The 21,772-nt window shown below is 36.1% G+C and overlaps 1 protein-coding gene across 1 annotated transcript; it reads right to left on the bottom strand.

Annotated features, from left to right (window-relative positions):
* Positions 1 to 1,059: 1,059 nt before the first annotated feature.
* Positions 1,060 to 21,542, bottom strand: Kcnmb3 (potassium calcium-activated channel subfamily M regulatory beta subunit 3). The gene is made up of 4 exons (XM_042678880.1): positions 21,481 to 21,542; positions 5,999 to 6,187; positions 2,790 to 2,988; positions 1,060 to 1,482 (listed from the first exon to the last, which is right to left on the bottom strand). The coding sequence occupies exons 1-4, from the start codon at positions 21,540 to 21,542 to the stop codon at positions 1,189 to 1,191; spliced, it is 744 nt and encodes a 247-aa protein (XP_042534814.1). The 3' UTR covers positions 1,060 to 1,188.
* Positions 21,543 to 21,772: the final 230 nt, after the last annotated feature.

Genomic DNA, 21,772 nt, shown 5'->3' with positions numbered 1-21,772 from the left:
TTGTTTAACCAAAAATATGTATCTAAAGGAATCAGCATTGTAGTTTATGAACAAAAATGATTTCTTCTCTGAGACACATAAAATCTCCATTATTTTATATTAGAAAGAGAGTGATATACCAAGATTATTTATTACTGGACAAGTTAGTAGAGCTATGCTTATTCTATTTATTGGTTTGTGATTAAATTAATTGCCAAAAGGCATTAATCTAACAGTGCAAATGTAACTTGATTGCACCTACCTGTAAAATTTTTCAAGTTTTGATTATCAATGATTTAAGATTTTTAAGTGAAATTTTATTTTGAGGCATATTGAAAAATCCAAGTGTACTTTTTTAAGTCATAAATTCAACTTAATCAGAGAAATGTATTAGAGAAGTCTTACACTATTACTTAATAATCATGCTTTTTTGAAATACAGACAGTGGTTGACTACTCATATCATACTTTTTATACCATCTACTGTGAATGTTGAACTTTAAGACAGCTCATTTACAACACATTTCTAGTCATTTCTCTGCACAAAGAATAAAATGATCTTATGAAATACATAATTAGGGAAGTGATGCTGAATGAAAAATTGTGGGGCACATGACAAGGTTAAGCACAAATAGCTATAAACTTAATGAATTTTCTAGGCAGCAGCTTTCTTCCTATTATGACTATTAAAGAAAGATAAATATGGTGAGCTTGTATTCTTTCAAACTTTCTACAATTTTTGTCTGTAGTAGATGGATTTTTTTACAATTTTTAATGGGATATGTTTTTGTGTCAATTGTACCATAGTTGAATGCTCAAAAAAATAGGTTAGATATGGTCATTTGTAATGTTATAATGACAAATTCTAGCTAGAACTAATGTTGGGTAAAGAATACTCTGAAGTCAGTTTGACATGTTTGAAAAAGTGCTTTCTTCCCTTCTGCTGTAGAAAATTTGGAGCAGAAACAAGTGAATTTGTATGTGTTCATAGAAGAAGTAGGAAACATAATGAGACTCCACATGAAAGTATAATTTGCCCTTTAAAGTGGTTAGCTTTCAAACAGGCACACAAAGTTTTCAGCTTCTGAATCTGCAGTGTCTGAAGGCTAGGGCCTTAATATTAAGCTCTCTGTTTTCCTTCTTTGTTTCTCCTCACATTCCACAGTCTTTATTGATGCTGTTCTACAGAGAGGAAGCCTTGCCACCTCCTTCATCTCTGACTTTCTGTGCTGTGTTTTTTACACAGTAAAGACAGGTGCTGTGTTAACCTTACCATACCAACAATCAGAACGCCACCTCCTAGAGTCAGTGAAGGCCAAAATAAACAATGGAAGATAACCATTTGGTCATACTTTTTTGTAAGAATGACATCTTTAGATTGGTTGTCTGGACTGTAGAAACATGAAAAAGGGGTTCCATTTTTGTTATCAAAGAATTCCTTTATGTCCAGAGCACTGTTGAGCAAATCTATTCCATCTTGATGGCACTTAGGTGTATAGAAGCACTAGAAATGGGAAGAAGAAAAGATAAGAGCTCTGTCACCAATATGGAATTGTTAATACTTTTAATTCTGTGATTGCTTCAGGCTAAAGTTATGAATAAAGTCTTCCAATATTATAAGGCAGTACAAAAAATTACATAGCTCATAGGCAGGGCTGGCAGAAGGGCATAGAATGAAATGGTCATTTCCAGTTACTAAACCAAAGCTTGAGGTTTGGTACTATATTTATTAGGTTCTTGGAGCACTGTGTTAAGGAGCTATGTTTGGAAACTTAGAAATGAATGCATTCCAAATCAAAAATAGAAAACATATTGACTAGTTCTTAAATAACTCAAATTGGAGCTGGGACTATTTCTTAGTGATAGAGTGCTTGCCTAGTATGCATGAGGCCCACACATAAAACTCACATATATTTTTTAAAGTACATCAAAGTATAGTGTGTCCTCTGGTGCAAATTTTATGCTTACAGGTAAATACAAGTTAAAGAATATTAATCAGAACTTGGGAACTTCTTCTTAGGCTGGTTTTCTACCACCTAAACGACAACTCTAGTCCTTTACACCTAAGTACACTGGACTACATTCTTCCTATTTAAGTATCAGATTAACCAGATTTTTGTTGATTTATTTGAGGTCTCCATACTTCTAATCAGGCTGAATAATCAATACCCACCTTCTGAATAACTAGGATTATGGTCATGAGCCACTACCCTGGCTTAAGTGTTTACTTTTGTAGTAAGAATTGCTCATTAATTTGAGGTAGAATGATACATTGTAACTTTTTTTGAGGTCTTGGGAGGAGTTTAAACTCAGAGTCTCATAGTCACTGAATTTTTGTCTACCATTTGATCCATATCTCCATTCCAGCTTTTTCCTGGTTATTTTGGAGATGAAGTCTCGTGCATTTTTCTGCCTGAACTGACTTCAAAATACAATGTTCTGAATTTCAATGTTTTAATATTGTTGCTACAACAGAGATTAAAAAGTTCAAAATGGAAGCTGCATACTAATGACTGTTGTCTGAGTCCAAGTGGTAAGGCTGGCATAATACTTCTTTTAGTGTATGCCATTTCTCCTAGAATGCTTTTAGCTTCATTTCTCCTGGTTGGAAAGCAATAAAAATGTTAACTACAGGCCGAGTATGAAGGTTCACCAGTTGGATAACTAGACAGACAGAAAAATAGATAGACAGCTAGAGATCCATAGATTAGATCACTAGGATAAATGGCTCTGATATATGCACCTTGCTTTGTTCAGTTTACCATAGAAGAATTACAGTATCAAGAATGTTCTAGGTGAACTTTCTATTACCTTGGAGTTTATCTTGACAGCTTCTTCATTATAATGTAGGAAAGCTTTCTGACCTGAATGGGTGAGATTCACAAACACCTGAAGACATGGGTACTTCCCCTGCCCATGGCAGTCCACTCCACAAGTAAAGGTACAGTCTAGCCAGTCATCCATGATATGTGTGTAGATGGAAGTACAATTCACTTCTTCTCTCTGAGTGCTTCAATATAAAAAAATATTCTCTATAAGTGAGGATGTGAAAATATCTAGTAGAAAATTTAATTATGAATTCTGAGGTCTTGTTCAGTTCAAGATATTAATGTAGAGACATTATTAATGAAGTCACATAATTATCAGGGAGTATGGAGGACATATAGATGGAATAAACAGCAGCATACTGCCAAGTTCTATCTCAATTCTGTTAATGCTGACATATTTCTTACTTTATCAATTCTATGACTCCCTTAGATGGATATTTTCCCCCCTTAAAAATCACCAGACTTAAGTTTGTTCAAAGAGTCTTCAGTCTGGTAAATATAGATTCCAGGGCTTCACTTCAAGAAATTTTGCCTCAGGACTTAGTTGAAGCCCAGGACCCTGTACATTTAATATATAAGATGAAGTATTTGATGGTACAATCTATAAGCAATGTGACCCTAAACACCATCCCACCAAGTTCCATGCTGGGGAATACATTCTATCATCTCAAGATGCAACCATGGGCTTTTCCTGATAAAAACATGCCTTTGGAATGAATAACTGACTATGGAAGTTCTGACAACAAGATATATTCTGATTCCAAAGGGTAAAATGTGAACTGATAAGAAATGCCTATTCACTTTGCTTTTGCTATCAATTCTTTAAAGTCAAGAACTACATTTCAGTTGTCTTTATTTTCCTTGAAGTGTAAGGCACAATGTATTTCACTGTGTTTTGAAATTCTCTGTATTATGCTGAAATAAATTTTAATTGCAAAACATTCTTTAGCAATTGCATATACAATGTACTAGGTACAAAGTTTCTGCCATGAAAACCTTTTGATCTATTGACAAAGGACCTACATGTATGAAATCATTTGATGGGATGATATAAACAAGGCTGAGAGGAGATGATGATACTGAATGTACAATACAAGTGCCTCACTCTCATATCTACACAGTTTTCTATGCTTATTTCATCTTGTCTTAAACAAGAAGTTGGACTGGCAAGTGTTACAGACAAAATGCTTGAAAAGCATCATTTATCTAGATTTATGCTATACCTCAGTATTATTGACTATACTAATTGCTTCTCTTTGTTAGTATAATTTATTTGAGATACACTATATTCATAAAGTTCTGGCTTTTTTCATGTATATACTAATTTAAAGTATGCATCTTGAAATGATATTTTATATTTACCTGCTTATCTGTGAGAAGTTAAATTCTCTAAATCTGGACCAAGTACAAAACTGACTATAACCTGAGTCTTCCTCAGACTTAAGAAATAGCTAGATTGTAGAATATGATATTCTGACCTGTGTGCAAGGGCCAGGCAGAGCCTTCCCTCTGAGCATGTCACTCTGATAGAATTGTGTGATTTGCCTACAGCAGTGACAAATCCATTATTTGGCTGGAGGATGAGAGATTGAGAGCTTGAGGATTTGTCTGAGCTACTCAAGCCTTTCTTCCTTTCTTTTCTTTCTTTTTCTATTTTTCTTTTTCAGTATTTTAGGCTGAACCCAGGTTTTTATACTTGCTAAACAAATGTTCTACCACTTTTTAATTTTGTTCTTTTTGCCCAGTCTGTTCTTAGGTCTTTACCTTCCCATTTCTACTTCCCAAGTAGGATTATAGATGTGTGTCATCACAAAGCCTTGTTAACTATCATCTTTTGTGGAGAAAAGTTACTCTGAGATGGCACAAGATGATAAGGCAGGATAGAGGTGAGACCTCAAATTAGCACTCCAGCATTTAATTTTGAAGAATTTTCCAGAATGGCTTAGGTAAGTAAAAACAGCAGCTTGATTCTGGCTTGCAGCAAGATTATTCTCAAAACATCTCCCAAATATATATTAAAGAAAATCTCACCTTCCCTGTGGCTATCATTGTGTTCACTCAAAAATAAGTTGAGAGATTTTAAAAATGGGTACTAGAATAAAGAAGTGAAACTTAGAATAAATTCTAGAGTGAGATAAAAAAAAAATCTAACATGAAGCACCTCTTATAATTAGTAGTGCTAAGCAGCCAAAGAAATGAAGAAAATACAGCCAGAGGTAGGCACTACGGTTTACCGCTCTAATCTTAGTCAGGAAGCTGAGATGTGAGGATTGCAATGTGAAGTGAGCGTGGCAGGAAAAGTTTGAAACATGTCCAATTCACCCAGAAAATGTGTGTGGCTCAAGTGCTAGAGTGCCAGTGAGAAAAAACAAAAAAAAAAAACAAAAAGCCAGCAAGAATGTAAAGTTCTGAGCTTAAGCCTCAGTACTGGCACAAAAACAAGGAAAAGGGAAGTAAAGGAAGGAAGGAGAGAGAGACAGAAACAGGAAGGAGGGAAAGAAGAAATGAATGAAGGAAATAGAAAATGAAAGGATGAAATAAAGGAAGAAAGAAAAAAGGAATGTAGGAAGGAAGGAAAAAAATAAAAAATAAAGCACAGCATTCAGACAGGCAAATAGAGATAAATTGGGCATGAGCAAAACAAATTATCTTAGTCCTAGTATCAGAGAAAAACTTCCATATAATGGTGTTCTACCACTATCTGCTGTAGTTGGTGATCTCTGCTTTTTCCTCCAAACATTGATAACTAATAAGAGATAAACTAGTAAGAGATAAATACAAAAATAACAAAAATAAGCTATTCGTTTTCTTTGGTTTCTTCTCATTCTTCCTGGGTGTTGGTTACTTTTTACATGTCAGGTGTGAAAGCATCACTTGCTTTTATATGTATTTAATATGCAAAGCTAGTAAAGGAAAAAGAAGCTATATTTATTGAGGAACTACTATGTGTGACGTAGACATTTTCAAATTTAAAAACTTGTGCTTGCATAGAACATTTAACATTTTCCTGAGAAGTCAAGATTTTAATAGAATTTGTGACCTGATTAGGTATCTGGCTTTGTTGATCATATGTTAAGGTATATGGGAAGAGGCATAAAGGACTAGACTTTAAGAAACCAGAGCTAGGCTCCTTTGCCATTGTATCTGATTGTGATCCAGTTAGAAACTGGATCTTTGATCTATGTCTTTTACCTGAGCATAAAAGGCTTCAAAGTAGTTGTTCCAAGCAAGAAGAACATTAGGACTGAGAAGCCCATCATAGCAAACCCCAGTAGCATGGCTCTGTCCTCTCCAGCATTAGATGGAAGCTTCTTGTACTTGTCTTCTTGTACATCACTGTAGTCTCTGTAGCTCTTTCTCCCTGAGGTAGAAAAAGCTGTCCTTTGGGGAAAGAGAAGATATTTCAATAAAGATCATAATAAGGTGGCAATATTTACCAACATAGATATAGAGGGTAATCCTCTTTTTGGTCTACCTGTGGGTAGTGAGCAGGTTCAGTGTGACACAACTGGATTCCCACCTTCAGCTTATTTTAACTAAGCTAAAATGATGTGATATCAAATATCTTTATACATATTGTAATTACTAAGGAATATCATTATGATATTCCTTAGAAATGTTTAGATAGCAAGTTAGTCAATGACCAAAAAATTATCTATATTTAACTTTCATTTCTTTTATGTAAATGAGTGTGATCAATGCATTTATTTTTCAGAAATATTGTGCCTGTTTCTAAAATAATTTTATGTTCTCTTATAAATCCTGTTTTTAAAGCCTTACTAGAAAAGTTTGCATTTAGAATTAGCAGCATCCTGAAATAGGTCAATTATCTCCTTTCAATAATTCACTGGTGGGCAAGGCAGCATTGCCTGCCTGGGCACTGTGTCCACAATGCAGTCTACTCAAGAGTTATGAAGGATTGGAGATCAGGAGAAAAATGAGAGGAGTAGCTGGGTGCTAACTGAGCTCTCTCAAAGAAGTAAGTTTTAGTGTTTCAGTGAAAAATAAAAGGCTACAGAGTCACACCAAGTGTCCCATCCTCATACATAGAGTTTGGCCAGAGAGGAAAAATTCAGGCAACCTGTTTAAGGACACAGATTTGAGCACATGTTGGTAACTGCAGTGGTGGCAGTGGTGGTGGCTATGGCTGCCACCATAGCACCAGACAGAGCCTGACATAGGCTCCAGAGATTGAAAGTGGCTTCTATGTACTGCCAGCATGAACTGACAAGGAGTGGAAATCTTTATCGTGCTGACCACAGATGAAAGCAGATTGCAGATATCTCGAATACCAAGGGAAAGGCATGAGTAGCCACAAAACAGCATTTGGACTGTAGTTCGCCACCACTGGAGTAGAATGCCATCTTTGATACTGGCAAAGACCAGGCAAGAGCAACTAGCAGATAACTCAGGCCTTAGAAGCAGACACTGCCAAGCCATTTTTCAACAGGCCAAAGGATCCTGAGCAGTGGAGCTCAGCTCCACCGGGGGATAGTTGTGCTTCTTAGGTCAGGGAACCCTCACCTGACTTTCTTCATCAGGTAAACAGAGCCAGAGATGGCCCTGCCCCTCTGCAGCATGAGAAGCTCTCCTAATTGCAGGAGGTTAAAAAAAATTGAAACTAGATGCAGTGTAAAATCTGAAAGTGGCTCCAGGGTGGGCCACAAGAGTATCTCAGGACCTAGCCTCTCAGGGAAAAGCTACTGATTCCAGACAGGCCACAAGCTCACCTACATTCAAGCTCTTTCGCAGTGACTCTAAGCTACAGAAAATAGCCACCTCCCTCCTATGTGACACACAAAGCAGGTCACCCTTCCACTGAATTAGTCTGGGAGAAGGTTCAAAAAGACCCCGTGCCTGTAAGGCAGAACTTCTTTCTGCCTGCTCAAACCAATTTGAGAGAAAAACTAGCCACAGGAAAACCAAATACCACAAGTAAATCAGAGGCTCCAGCAAGAGACTGTATACAGACACGAGGTGACACAAGATCCCCAAAATAAATCAAATAATTATTTTTCTACTTGATGTATAAAAAATTTTTCTACTTTGTTCATTAGTTTTATTTTGCTTTTTCTTTTCCATCTTGTGATGTTTCTTTTTTCACTTTAGTTAATTGCTGTTCTATTCATCTCCAGATATGTACACGTCTTTGTTTATTAGGCCTCATCCTTCATTGTGTGCATAATTAATTCAGACATTGATTACTTAATTTGCAATTTTTCAACCTGAGTTCCTTTAAATGTTGTATTATTTATTTATACTTACATAATTTTTATGTTTTTATTTTCATTTTTATTTCTTTATTTCTCCTTTTTTCTCCCTTTTCCTTTCTCTGAATTTAGGTCTTGGTTATCTTCCCTCTCTTCTTTTCCCTCCCTACATTCCTCTAATCTTATTTTCTCCTCACAATTCTCCTTATATCTCTTAATTTCTGGTCCCCTGCCTTTTTTGATTTTCTTGGTGCATTGATCCCTCATTGAAGGTTGTTGAGCTAGACTGTATCTGTACTCACTTTGAGTATCAAAAATATCTGTGCAACTACAGTGTTCTAGGTTGGTGCTTGCCTTAAAATAGTGTTCTAGCATGGAATTCATTTTGCTTTCACACCCAAATGGGAAGAACAAGCTGTAGAAACACAAGAAAAGTGGCAAGTCGAAGAACTTCAACTCCCACTCAAGATAAACAGGCAACAGAGCAGTTAATGAATAATCCAGAGAAGAGTTTTCAAAATGCTCTACAAACCCTACTGGTAAACATGCTGAATGAAAAGATTGAAAGCCTGCAAAGGGCTCTGAATATGATAGGGCAAGGCAGGAGGATAACCAATGATTAGTAGAGAAATACATGGAATCCACAAACAGAAAGCTGGAGGACTTCATGGAATCCACAAATAGAATGCTGAATGAATTCCAACAGAAGGAAAGGGAGTCCAATGAAATTATAACCAGTCAAGTAAGGGATTTGAGAATGAACACTGAAAACAAAATCAAGGAGGTAAAGAAATAAGTACAAGATCTAACACAAAACTTCAAAAAGAAATTGAACGAATTAAATTTGACCAATTAGGAGGAAAGGAAAGAAAAAACAGAGTAGAAAGATTTTGACAGTAGGTTTGAATATGCAGAAGATTGAATCTCTGCACTGGAAGATAGCCTAGGCACTATAGAGAAAGAAAATACAAGTATTCAAAACAAATGCAAGAAATATGCTAGACAGATAAAAGACACAATTAGAATTCTGGTCTAATTTAATGGTAATAGGTGTAGAGGAAGGCCCAGAGACAGAAACTAAAGGGCTAAAAAAATTTATTTAACAGAATCCTTGCAGAGAACTTTCCAAACATACAAAAAATAGGCTAATTCAAATTCAAGAAGCTTTTAGAACCACAAATGGACCAGACCAGAACAGGACATCCCACCATCACATTGTAATCTGCACAGGATCCATAGAGGCCAACAAAAGGATCCTTAAAACTGTCAGGGAGAAATATCAATCACCTATAAAGGAAAACCAAATAGAATAACTAGAAATTTCTCAGCAAAGACTATGAAAGTAAGAAGAACCTGGAATGATGTATGCCATGCCCTAAAAAACAAACAACTATCAACCAAGAATAGTGTACCCAGCTAAATTCTCCTTCATAACAGAGAGACAAAGAAACATTCCACAGCAAAGAAAAATTGAAACAATATATCTCTACCAAACCAGCATTACAAAAGATACTTAAAGATGTCCTACACATAGGAAACCAACAAGCGCACAATAAAGGCAGAGAAACGCCCCACACACAGAGAATCAGATAATCATAGTAAGAACCCAGTAAGTACAGCCCCTAAGAAGGTGGATAACGTGGCAGGAATTTCCAAACACCTCTCAATCCTAACTCTCAATATTAATGGATTTAACTCTCCAATTAAGCGACAGTCTAGCTGGATCAAAAAGTAAGATTCATCTATCTGCTGCCTTCAAGAGACACACCTTGGCTACAAAAACAAACATATTCTGAGCATGAAAGGCTGAAACAAATTCTACCAAGCTAATGGCCCCCATAAACAGGTGGGAATTGTAATCCTAATACCAGAAAAAATAGACTTCAAAGTACAATTAGTGAGAAGTAATAAAGAAGGACATTACATACTAATAAAGGGATCTCTCAGACAGGAAGATATAACAATTCTAAATATCTATTCACCAAATACAACCCAAATTTATCCAAGAAACACTACTTTCCCTAAAACTACACATAGATCCAAAGATATTAATTGTTGGGGACTTTAACACACCACTCTCCCTGATTGATAGACCAGCAAAAACTCAATAGGGCAACTTCAGATCTAAACAACTGCATAGACCAACTAGACTTAACAGATATCTACATAGTATTTCATTCAGCAGCATCAGAATACACATTCTTCTTAGCAGCACATGGTACATTCTCCAAATTAGACCACATTTTAGGCCACAAGCAAATCTGTCGAAATACAGAAACATTGAGCTTATATCCTGCATTCTTTCTCAGACTACAAGGGAATAAAATTGGAATTCAACACCAAATGTCACCAAAGAAAATCCTGTAACACATGGAGGTTGAACAACACACTGTCAAACCACCAGTGTGTCATGGAAGAGATTAGAAAGGAAATTCATATATTCATGATATTCAACAAAAATGGACATACAAATGGAGCACAGCAAAGGCAGTGCTCAGGAAAATTTATAGCTCTAAGTTCCTACATTCACAAATTGGAGCAGTCTCAAACCGACAATTTAATGATGCACCTGAAGCTCCTTGAAAAAGAGCAATAAGCCATACCCCAACTCAATAGATGGAAACAATTAAAATTAAATCAGAGTTAAATGAATTAAGAGTCCAAAAAAAACCATACAAAGAATCAACAAAAAAATTTAACAAAGTTGACAGTCCCTTAGCAAATCTTACCAAAAAAGAAGGAAATACACCCAAATAAGCAAAATCAGAGATGAGAATGGCACCATCACCACAGAAACAACTGATTCAGAACGTTATAAGAGAATACTTCTCAAGCCTTGTGCTAAAAAATTTGAGAATCTGGAAGAAAAGAAAGAATTTCTAGAAAATATTGATATATCTAAACTAAACCAAGAAGATTTAAACCAACTAAACAGATCCATATCAAACTTTGAATTAGAAACAGAATAAGAGACCTTGCATCCAAGAAAAGCCCAGGACCAGATTATTCACAGCTCAATTCTACAAGGTCTTTGAAGCAGAGCTCAACTGATACTCCTCCAATTCTTCAATGGAATGTAAAGTGAAAGTTCATTACCAAACTCTTTATATGAGGCCAGCATTCCCCTCATCCCAAAACCAGACAGGAAGTCATCAAAGAAAGACAAGTATAGACCATTTCTTTGATGAACATCAATGCAAAATTTTCAACACAATTTTGGTCAAACAAAGTCAAGAATTCATCAAAAAATCATACAGCATGACCAAACAGGATTCATTTCAGGGCTGCAAAGGTGGTTCAATATATGTGAGTGAATTAATGTCATTTATCACATCAAAAAGAGCAAGTATAAAAATGCATGATCATCTCAACAGATGCAGAAAAACCATTAGACAAGAACCACCACCCCTTTATGATGAAAGCTCTGGAGAAACTAGGAATCCATGGAATATTCCTCAATATAATAGAAGCTGTTTATGTCAAACATACAGCTAGCATTATACTTAATGGTGAAAAGCTAAAGCCATTTCCTCTAAAATCAGGAATGTGAAAACGATGTCTGTTCTCTCCACTACTCTTCAACTTAGTATTAGAATGCCTAGCTAGAGCAATAAAGCAAGATACAAACATAAAGGGGATTCAAATAGGAAATTTTGAAGCAAAACTCTTCCTCTTTGCAAATGACCTGATCTTTTATTTAAAGAACCCAATGGATTCCACTCCCAAGTTACTCAAGCTGATCCAAAACTTTGGCAAGATATCAGTGTATAAAATCAACCCTCACAAACCAATGGCTTTTCTGTATACCACAGAGCATGGCTGAAATCAAGAAAGAAATTCCTTTTGTAATATCTCCCCCCCAAAATAAAATACCTAGAAATTAACCAAAGAAGTAAAGGACTTCTATGATGAAAACTTTTAAAACCTGAAAAAGGAAAGTAAAGCATAACTAAGGAAGTGAAAAACCTCCCATGCTCTTGGATTGGATGGATTAACATTGTGAAAATGGCAATATTGCCAAAGGTTATCTACAAATTCAATGCAATACCCATCAATATCCCAACCTCTTTCTTTAATGAGATAGAAGAAACAATCCAGAATTTCATATGGAACAATAAAAGATCCAGAATAGCAAAAACAAACTTTAGCAGAAATGACAGTGATGGAGGAATGTCAATACCAAACTTCAAACTCTATTACAAAGTCATAGTCATCAAAACAGCATGGTACTGGCACAAGAACAAACCTGAGGATCATTGGAATAGAATTGTAGACCAAGAAATGCACTCACATACCTATATTCACCTAATCTTCCATAAGGCAGCCAAAAAAATTGGGTGACAGAAAGCCTCTTCAGTAAATGGTGCTGGCAAAATTGGTTAAACATTTGTAGGAAACTAAATTTAGATCCTTATATATCACCCTGCACAAGAATCAACTCCAGATGGATCAAAGACCTCGAAGTCAAAGCAGATACCCTGAAAACATTACAGGAAGCAATAGGAGAAACTCTAGGGCTCTTGGCACAAGCCAAAATTTTCTTAATAAAGACCCAGAAACACAAAGGTTGCACAAATGAGATTGCATGAAACTTGAGAGCTTCTGAATGGCAAAGAACATAGCTGGCAAGATAAAAAGAAATCCCACTAATAGGGAGAAATACAACAGACAAGGGCCTCATATCTAAATACTTAGACTCAAAAAATTAAATTCCCCAAAAACAAATCCTCAAAGAAACAACTGTCCCATTAGTAAATGGGCTAAAGACTTAAAGAGAGATTTCTCTGAAGTAAAAATGACAATGTCCAATAGATATATAAAGAAATTCTCAACTTCTTTGACCATGAAAGAAAATGAAAATCAAAATAACATTGAGATTCCACCTCACCCCAGTTAGAATGGCTATAATCAAGAAATCTAATAACAACTCATGCTGGAAAGGATGTGGCCAAACGGGAACCCTACTGCATTGTTGGTGGGAGTGTAAACTTGTTTAACCACTTGGAAAGAAGTATGGAGGTTCCTCAAAAGACTACACATAGAGCTCCCCTATGACCCAGCAATACTACTTCTAGGCATTTACTTACCCAAATGACCACAAACAAGGCCACACTAAAGCTACCAGTGGTATTTTATTTTAAGACACTTTATGAAATTGTAAGTCATATGGTTCTAAGACAGAAACTAGTGCTCCATCAAGTTGTTTTAAAAATCCTTCAAAAATTTGAATCTAAGCAAATAAAACCTTCTCAAGGAAATTACCACATTCCCCTCTCCCCCAAAATCACATAGCATGCTTTATTATATGCCCTTGTCCTTTCCTCTCTTTACTCTCCTGTATTATCTCAGGACTGTGAAGAGAGGGAAGGGAAGAGTATGTTGGTTTGGTCTATGTCATCCTAGTGGCCTTCATGGGAAATTCCTGACCTAGAAGGATGACATCACTGCATGGTTAATACTACCTTGACAACCCGATTTGAGCAATTGTAGGCTTCATTTGATACCTTACTCATCCTCTAACATACCATTCTAGACAATGGAACAGAAAACATTAGTAAAATTTGATCCAGGTCTTTTAATCATTTATCAACAGAATTGATGCACTGATCAAAGACATTTAGTTTGAATGTAAGGATTGCATATTTACAATACCCCATATCCTGTATGTTCCTTTGTATTCAGAGACTGGACTGCAACTATTTTGTATTATAAAGTATCCTAGAAGCTCATTGTAAATTTTCTTTGGAATCTAAGAGTGAAGAGACTTAAAATAAAGTGTATATATTTCTAATATATTCATCAAGTATAGCTGATTACAATAGTACTTTCTGGTCTAATTCAGGATTACAGTCTGAAGTCAGTCAGGGAATAATTATGAAGCCCTATCTCAAACAGTGGCCCGTATCTATCATCATAGTTGTAGGAGAAGCTAATATCAAGAAAAGTGCAGTTCTGGGGCAGCCCAAGAAGAAAAATTTGAGAGACTATTTCATGGAAAAGAAACTGGGGATGGTGCCTTACATCTGTCATTCGAGCTATGACAATGAATTAACAATAGGCAGATAGCCATTCAGATGTATGTCTGGAAAGAAGCAAGACCTTATATCAAAATAGTGAGTGCAAAAATGGGCTGGAGTTGTAGTTCAACTGAGCCTGAGTCAGCTGACCCATACATCAAACAACAAATTCCATGCATGTATATGTGTATTAATATATTACAAAAATAATAAGCTTCTGTTTTAATAATATATAGTAGATAGACTCCACATTCTTACTGTTAAAAAGATCCTGGTTACATCTTAAAAATAAAGAGTAGACAAAACTGATATGATAAAAAGTATGTAAAAATGTGTCTCCTAAGCTAGGAATGGTAGTGCATGGCTATAATACTCATATTTGGCAAGAGGATAACAAGTTTGAGGCCAGTCTGAGTTACTGAGTAAGATAGTATCTGAAAAAGAAGAAAACCCAAAGCAAAACAAAACAAGAAATGTGATAGAAGAAGGAAGCCAAAGAGGGAAGTGGACAGAAAACTTTATTTGCAGAACTAGGTGAACTTCAGCCCTAATCTGTCCTTTTCTTGCTTTTGTAGCTGTGTAATGTCTGTTGATGTATCTGGGAGTGAAATAATTTTTATTTTTTTTGTCAGATGAGACCTAGAATCTGCAACTGGGTTCCTTGTAAGTTTTGAAATTTCATTTTCTCTTTAAAATATTGTTTTTGAATAATATTCTTTTAGAATTCTAAGTAAATACTATGTTAGCCACTTTAGACATATCTTTCCATTAAAAAATCTGCCTGTGAGTTCAGGGTTCTGTGACGAACACCTGTAATCCTAGCTGAGATCTCAGGTTGTTGATCTCAGGTGGTTGGGAGCTAGCCAAGGCAGAAAAGCCTGAGAGACTCTTGTCTCCAATTAACCAACAAAATGCCAGAAGTGGAGCTGTTGTTCAAGTGGTAGAGTGCTAGCCTTGAGTTCAGGAACAGTGCCCAGATTCTGAGTTCAAACCCTATTACCAGCACACACCAAAAAACTTATCTGTATTACACTTTGGTTATTTTTCACACCCAGCACTGTGTACTAATTATTTGTTCCAAAGTATACAATTATTAACAATATCCACAAAAATTTTACTTTCAACTACTTTACTTTTTGTTTCCAGAAAGTCTACTTGATTGTTATTAATATTAGTCTGATTCGTATTTTAGAATGTCTAATATTTTGATATTTCACAATCAATCCTTTAATTCTTTAAATATCACGAATGCATATTTTATATTGTTTCCAAATACATGAAATTTATGGATCTGATTTTGAGTCCAACCTTTTGTACTCAAAGGCCTTTGCTTCATTATACATATTATGATTTTTCAATATGACCATAGTTTGTGTATCCTTTGGAAGCCTAGCTTGGAGATTTATATTTGCTTCTATCAGGTGGCATTAAGGGACCATCTACTTGAGACTCCTCTCTAAACAAAATAAAACAAAAACCCTTTTTGATTGAAATTTTTGGATTACCTAGTTTGTGTGAATTAAAGGTACGAAAAACTCTTCTGGGTATGATGGGACTTGTCTGTAGTTCCAGCAATAAGGATGTTGAGGTAGGATTGTGAATTAATGCCAGTGTGGATTACATAGTGAAAACAAATGAACATCCTGGCACTGATAACTCATCCCCTTAATCCTATCTACTCAGGGAATGGTAGTTCCAGGCGAGCTCAAGTAGAAAAGTCAGAGACACTCAATCTAAAAAATAATAAAGAAAAAGCAGACTTGGAGTAACCAATGCTGGATGTAAAAAATAACTGAAGTATAACATAGATAGATTTTTTTATGAATGTGCCAATAATGGAGCTTAATCTCAGAATGTGGACACTGTTCCTGAGCTTTTTGGCTAAAGGCTAGCATTCTACCACTTGAGCCACAGCTCTAGTTCTGAGAGTTTTGGTCATTAGTTTGAAACAAGAGTCTCTCAGGCTTTCCTTCACAGTCTAGCATTGGGAGGAAGAGAATAGGGAGGGGTGAGTGGGAGATAATGATGAATGAGGTAACAATGATTAAAAACAAATGTACTAATTATCTTACTTATGTAACTGTAACCTCCTACTCATCACCTTTTGAAAATAAGAATGATTCCATACCTAGATACATCAACAAACATTATGCAGCTACAAAGACAATAAAAGGACAGATTAGGGACATGTATAGGTATGGGGCATTTGTTTGTAATCCTAAATTCTTAGGTGACATAAGTGCAAGGGTCATGGTGCAAAGCCAGCCCCAAACAAAAACACAGGACCATATTCAAAAACTAATGCAAAAATTTCTGGATGCATGGATGCAATGGTGGATCAGCTGCTTAGTCAGATCCTAGGTTCAGATCCCAATACCAAAAAAATGACAGTAAAAATAAAAAGATTAAAGGACTAATGAGCTGACAGCTTACTTTTCTAGAAAAGTAATAGAAACCAGAAGACAGCAATACTATTAATATGCTGACAGAAGTAACTACAGAATTCTATACCTAGAAAACAATTTCTCAAGCCTAATTACATAACAAAACATTTTTACAAATACACACAAACCAAGTTTGGCCTCAATTGAGTCTAGAGAGGAAGATCAAGTATTTACCCTAAGCAGAAGGAAAATATTTGATGGAACCACTGAGATTTAAGCAGAATTAAGAACAAATATAGAAGTAAATAAAGAAGCAAAAATACTGACTTTATAAAGCATTAATAGGTATTAATGTTATAATGGGTTTTGAAGGTTAAAAGAAAAGTAAATTCCAAGAGTATATAAGTTAGAAATGGAACAGTGGTAATGTATTAGAAATGCCTGATATTTTGGGGAGATGAATAAAGAATTTGATTTTATATTATCAATTCAATCAATGCTACTTATTTAGTTTAGCCACTGAGTACAGACAGGTGAAATAACTCCCAAACTTATAGAGAGAAAAAAGATGGAAGGGAAGAAAATTTAAAAAGAGAAAGAAAGAAAAGCCTTGCAATAGTGGCTCACACCTGTAATCCTATCTACTCAGGAGGCTGAGATCTGAGGCTCATAGTTAGAAGCCAGCCTAGGCAGGAGACTCCATGAGTCTCTTGTCTGCAATAAACTACTAAAAGAAAGCCAGAAGTGGTGCTGTGGCTCAAGTGGTAGAGCACTCACCTTGAGCAAAAGAAGCTGAGGGACAGTGCCTAGGTCGAGAGTTCAAGCCCCAGGACAAGAAAAAAAAAGGAAAAAAATTGCAAAAGGACAAATGGTAAGTATGAAATACTATGATAACAAAATGTTACTGTATCAGCCTATCAGAAATTAAAATAAATCTAAGTATATGATAAATGCCTATTTATACTTTTCATAAGGTACATCTAAAACACAGCTAAGAAAGACAGACTGATTTAACAAGTTTTGTTAAGAGTAAAGACAACATAGCAACACTGGCTAATATTTTTTTTATTTGGTCGGTTGTGGGGCCTGAACTCTGGGCCTCGGTGCTATTCCTCAGCTCTTCTGCTCAAGACTAGTGCTGTACCACTTGAGCCACAGTGCCACTACTGGCTCTTTCTGCTTATGAGGAATTGAACCCAGGGCCTCATGCATGTGAGGCAAGTACTCTACTACTGCGCCACTTTCCCAGCCCCACTGGTTAAATTTTAATTCAGCAAGACACAATTCTAATTCATATCTACCTAATCACAGTGCTTCATTGATTAAAAACTATAAGGAAAAACAAACAATATTCACTATCAGATTATATTTTACATTCATTAATTGTCTCAACCCAACAAATCAGCACGGAAATACATCTGAACAAAGCAATTAGCCAGTATATCTATCTGATATGTACAGACCATCTTTTGTGGTATGCTGGTACCTATAGGTATTTGTGCAACATTTATAAGACTTGACCACAATCTAAGGCATAAAGAAATCCTCAAAAAATAAAAGGATTTATGGATGCCACACACACACACACACACACACACACACACACACACACACAGAGTGTGTCTTTATCTGTATAGGTATGTGTATCTGTCTGTGTGTCAATAGTGGAGCTTAAACTCAGGGTTTGGGTGCTGTCCCTTAACATTTTTGCTCAAAGTTGATGTTCTGCCACTTGACCACACACTTCTGATGTTTTGGATATTAATTAGAGTAAAAGTATCACAGCCTTTCTGACCCAGATTGGCTTTAGACCTTGATTCTCTGATTTCAGACTCCTCTGAGTAGTCAGGATTACAGGAGTAAGTTACCAGTGCCCAGGTACATGAAACTTGAAACTATGAAAAGTGAGAGACTTCCCTCAAAATTACCCACACTTCTACCACTTAGGAGTAATTACGATTCACTTTCTGTGTTCTTCCTTTCTCTGTATTGTTTAGGAAGACACGATTGTATTGTATTGTATTGTATTGTTTAATGAAAACACTAAAGTTTTATTTTATTTTTAAACTTTAATTTCTCACTTAATGCTACCTCATTAACAATTCTTTGTAACTTTTTCTGTTGACTACATGGTATTCCACCAATTGGATATGTCATAATTTCCTTAATCATGACGTATAGCTGAAAATTATAAGGTTGTCTCCGTAAATAATCATGTAATTAGCACTATGGTATTTACAAGTACTTTTCATCCAAGGAAGAAGAGCCTCAGAGTACTTAAGAATGATTTAATTTACTCTCTAGTCAATGAGGAAAAGGAAGTAGATTTTTGCTTTGTTTTTCTTTTTGTTTGCTTGTTTTGGCTTGCAGTACATCTTCATTTGTAACCAATGTAGTGATGGTTACTCATAGAGAAGGCAGTATTCACTATTCGCTATTCACCCTGCCTTTTTTGCTGCACATAGGACTGATTTTCCCATGATGACACATAGCTACATGTACCTTCTGGTTCAGGGTAAAACAAACCCAGTTTAAAATAGCATATTTAGGTGTGTGCCAGCAGACGACAGAAGCCTCTTTCTCCAACACTGGAACTTGTGTGAGAAATGTTCCTTAGAAAAACACTGAAGCTCATCAAAATTACATAAATTATCTCATACTTAACTCTATATGTATATATAACTCTGAAGCATTGGGTTTATTGAATTAATATTTCTATGTGATTTGTTTTTGTTGCAGCAGAAACCATTAATTATTTTATACTTTTAACTTTTCAATTAAAAATTAAAACTTCTTGGAAACTGCAAATGAGTTTGAATAGAGATAATACTTCATTTGCATAAAAACAACAATCTAATTACACATTTCACAAGTGAAAATAAAACTGGTCATTTTATTGAGTTGGACATAGCAGACTGCCTTTAGAGCCGGGTAGTTGTATAATGATTAGGGCATTAAAACTTGTTTGCTTTGGAAGTGGCTCTGTGGCTCAAGTGGTAGAGTGCTAGCCTTGAGCTGAAGAGTTAAAAGACAGAGCCCAGACCCAGAATTCAAGCCCCACAACTAACAAAAACAATAAAACAAAAAAAACTTGTTTGCTTTGATGTTTGTCATTTGATTTCTTGCTGTACAGGGATTCACATAAATTGCTCATAAAACATCAGTTCATTTCCAGGAGAGAAGAATGTCTTCTCTGTAGTCTATTACTTACTCTGTGAACTCACATCCCATTCAAATGCTTTCCTTCCTTCCTGAGTTCTGGCTCACAAACACCACAATTTTAACTGCAGGATAACATAAGTGGGTAAACACAGTAACCATTACAATCTGCAAGGTGCCAATTCTCAGTTCCTAGCCTCATTTGAACCACTGACAGATCATCTAAGTTTCTACATAATGTCCAGCCTTGACTGTGAACCTCTCACAAGAATATCCTGATGAACTTTTTTTTGTCAGCTCTGGGGCTTGAACTCAGGTCCTGGGCATTGTCCCTGAGCTTTTTAGCTCAAGGCTAGATCCTATCCATTTTGAGCCATAGCTCTACTTCCAGTTTTCTGGTAGTTAATTGGAGATAAAAGAGTCTCATAGACTTTGCTGCTGGAGCTGGGTTCTGTGATACTAAGATCTCAGTCCTGTGAGTAGCTAAGATTACAGACATGAGCCCAGTACCTAGCATGCTAATACACTTTCTTTTAGGAAGTTGTATTTAAAAAATATTTATTGTTATTGTAAAGGTAATGTACAGAGGGGTTCTGGTTACTTAAGTCTGATAAAGAGTGCATTTCTTTTAGAAAAATGTCACCCATTCCTTTGCTATATCCCAGTTTACCTCCTGTTCCCCCCCAACAAATTAAATAGTTCATTTCAACATGGTGTCTAGTAAGAACCACCACTGCATTTGTTTGCCCTTTGTCCCTCTACTTCTGTGCCCCCTTGTGCTACAAAAGACAGATAAATGAACAAACAAAAACAAAAACTCTTGTTTCCACTTCCTGGACTTTATTTCAATAAATATTATTTTGTAAGGTCAGACGCATGTAGCTATTATCCCTATGTGATTCTCTTCTAAGACTATCCTCTAAGCATTCACACACAGCTGATACTTTTAACATATCATATTTCAAATACTCTCTGACTCTTTTCTCCAATTTGGTCCTTAGTTCTGACTATTTCTCCACCCTTAACTCCAAGGCTGGTGTCAGGAATCTGTTTCATTAAATGTTGCAATACCTCTGTTTGCATTGCTTTTTGTAGTAGAATCTGTGCTTGGCAGAGAAATGCTGAAGATAATGTATTTACCTCTCACTTTAACAAGTAACAATAGGTAAATTTCACACAGAAAATATTAGAGCCTAGTTTAGAGAGGCAGTATTCACAGTATTGAAATAGCTTTGAGACACATAGGATTGATTTTCCCATCACGTCTGCGCTTGACACATTGCTACTGGTACCTTCTGGTTCAGCCCAAAGCAAACCTATTTTAGAAAGCTAATCTAGTTCTATCAGCAGAAGCCAGAAACTCTCTCTTCGTCACTAAAACCTATGCAAGAAGTGTTCCATATAGTTTCATATGTAGTTTACTGCTATTCTAGGGCACATAGGGTTCACAGATAAAGAGGCAGAACAGGCTAAGGGACTTGCTCAGAATCATGCAGCTGATTAACTGGTAAAACTGGGATTAGAATGCAGGGCTATAACATTAAGGCTGACCAATGGGACCAGATATCTGTGTGATTTCATCATTTTATTCATCCATTTCTTAAGTACCTAGTGTGGGATCCAGAGGTAAGTTTTAAAAAGAGATACAGCCTCTGAGAACTTGTTATCAAGAGGGGGAATATTCCTGTCTCATGATGTTAGTACTGCTGGGAATCCACCATGGTACTTTGGAGGCACAGCAGGTTGGAGAAAAATTCTAGTTCTAGGCTAGTCTGAGTTATATGGCAAGTCTTAACAACAAAAAGCACAAAGACAACAACCAATTTTAAACTCATTATTCTTCCTCTTCTATATGCTCAGCAAGATGCCAATTAAAAGAATGTCAGATGTTGGTGATGACTTACCTTCCTTGGCACCTCTGGCTGCCTTGGAGTGTAATTTGAATGGGGATGCTGAAGGGTTGCATGACACCAAGAGGCTGGCAAAATAGACTTATTACACTTTAGTCATGCCCTCTGAGGGCAAGTGAATGGTAAAACTCAAGAACCAATGGAAGTGGAATCACACAGGGAACCTCCAGGCTACAGTGCAACAACAGCCATCAAAGGTACTGATACCTTTCAATGCTGCCAGCCTGCTAGAATTTCTTGGAGACATAAGGTCTTAGAGTAGCCTACCAGGTGGCTCTGTAGATTC

This window comes from Dipodomys spectabilis, unplaced genomic scaffold, assembly GCF_019054845.1.
Source record: "Dipodomys spectabilis isolate Male_0828 unplaced genomic scaffold, ASM1905484v1 ptg000050l, whole genome shotgun sequence".
In the NCBI taxonomy this organism is placed as follows: domain Eukaryota; kingdom Metazoa; phylum Chordata; class Mammalia; order Rodentia; family Heteromyidae; genus Dipodomys; species Dipodomys spectabilis.
This window is presented reverse-complemented; position numbering and strand designations above follow the sequence as displayed.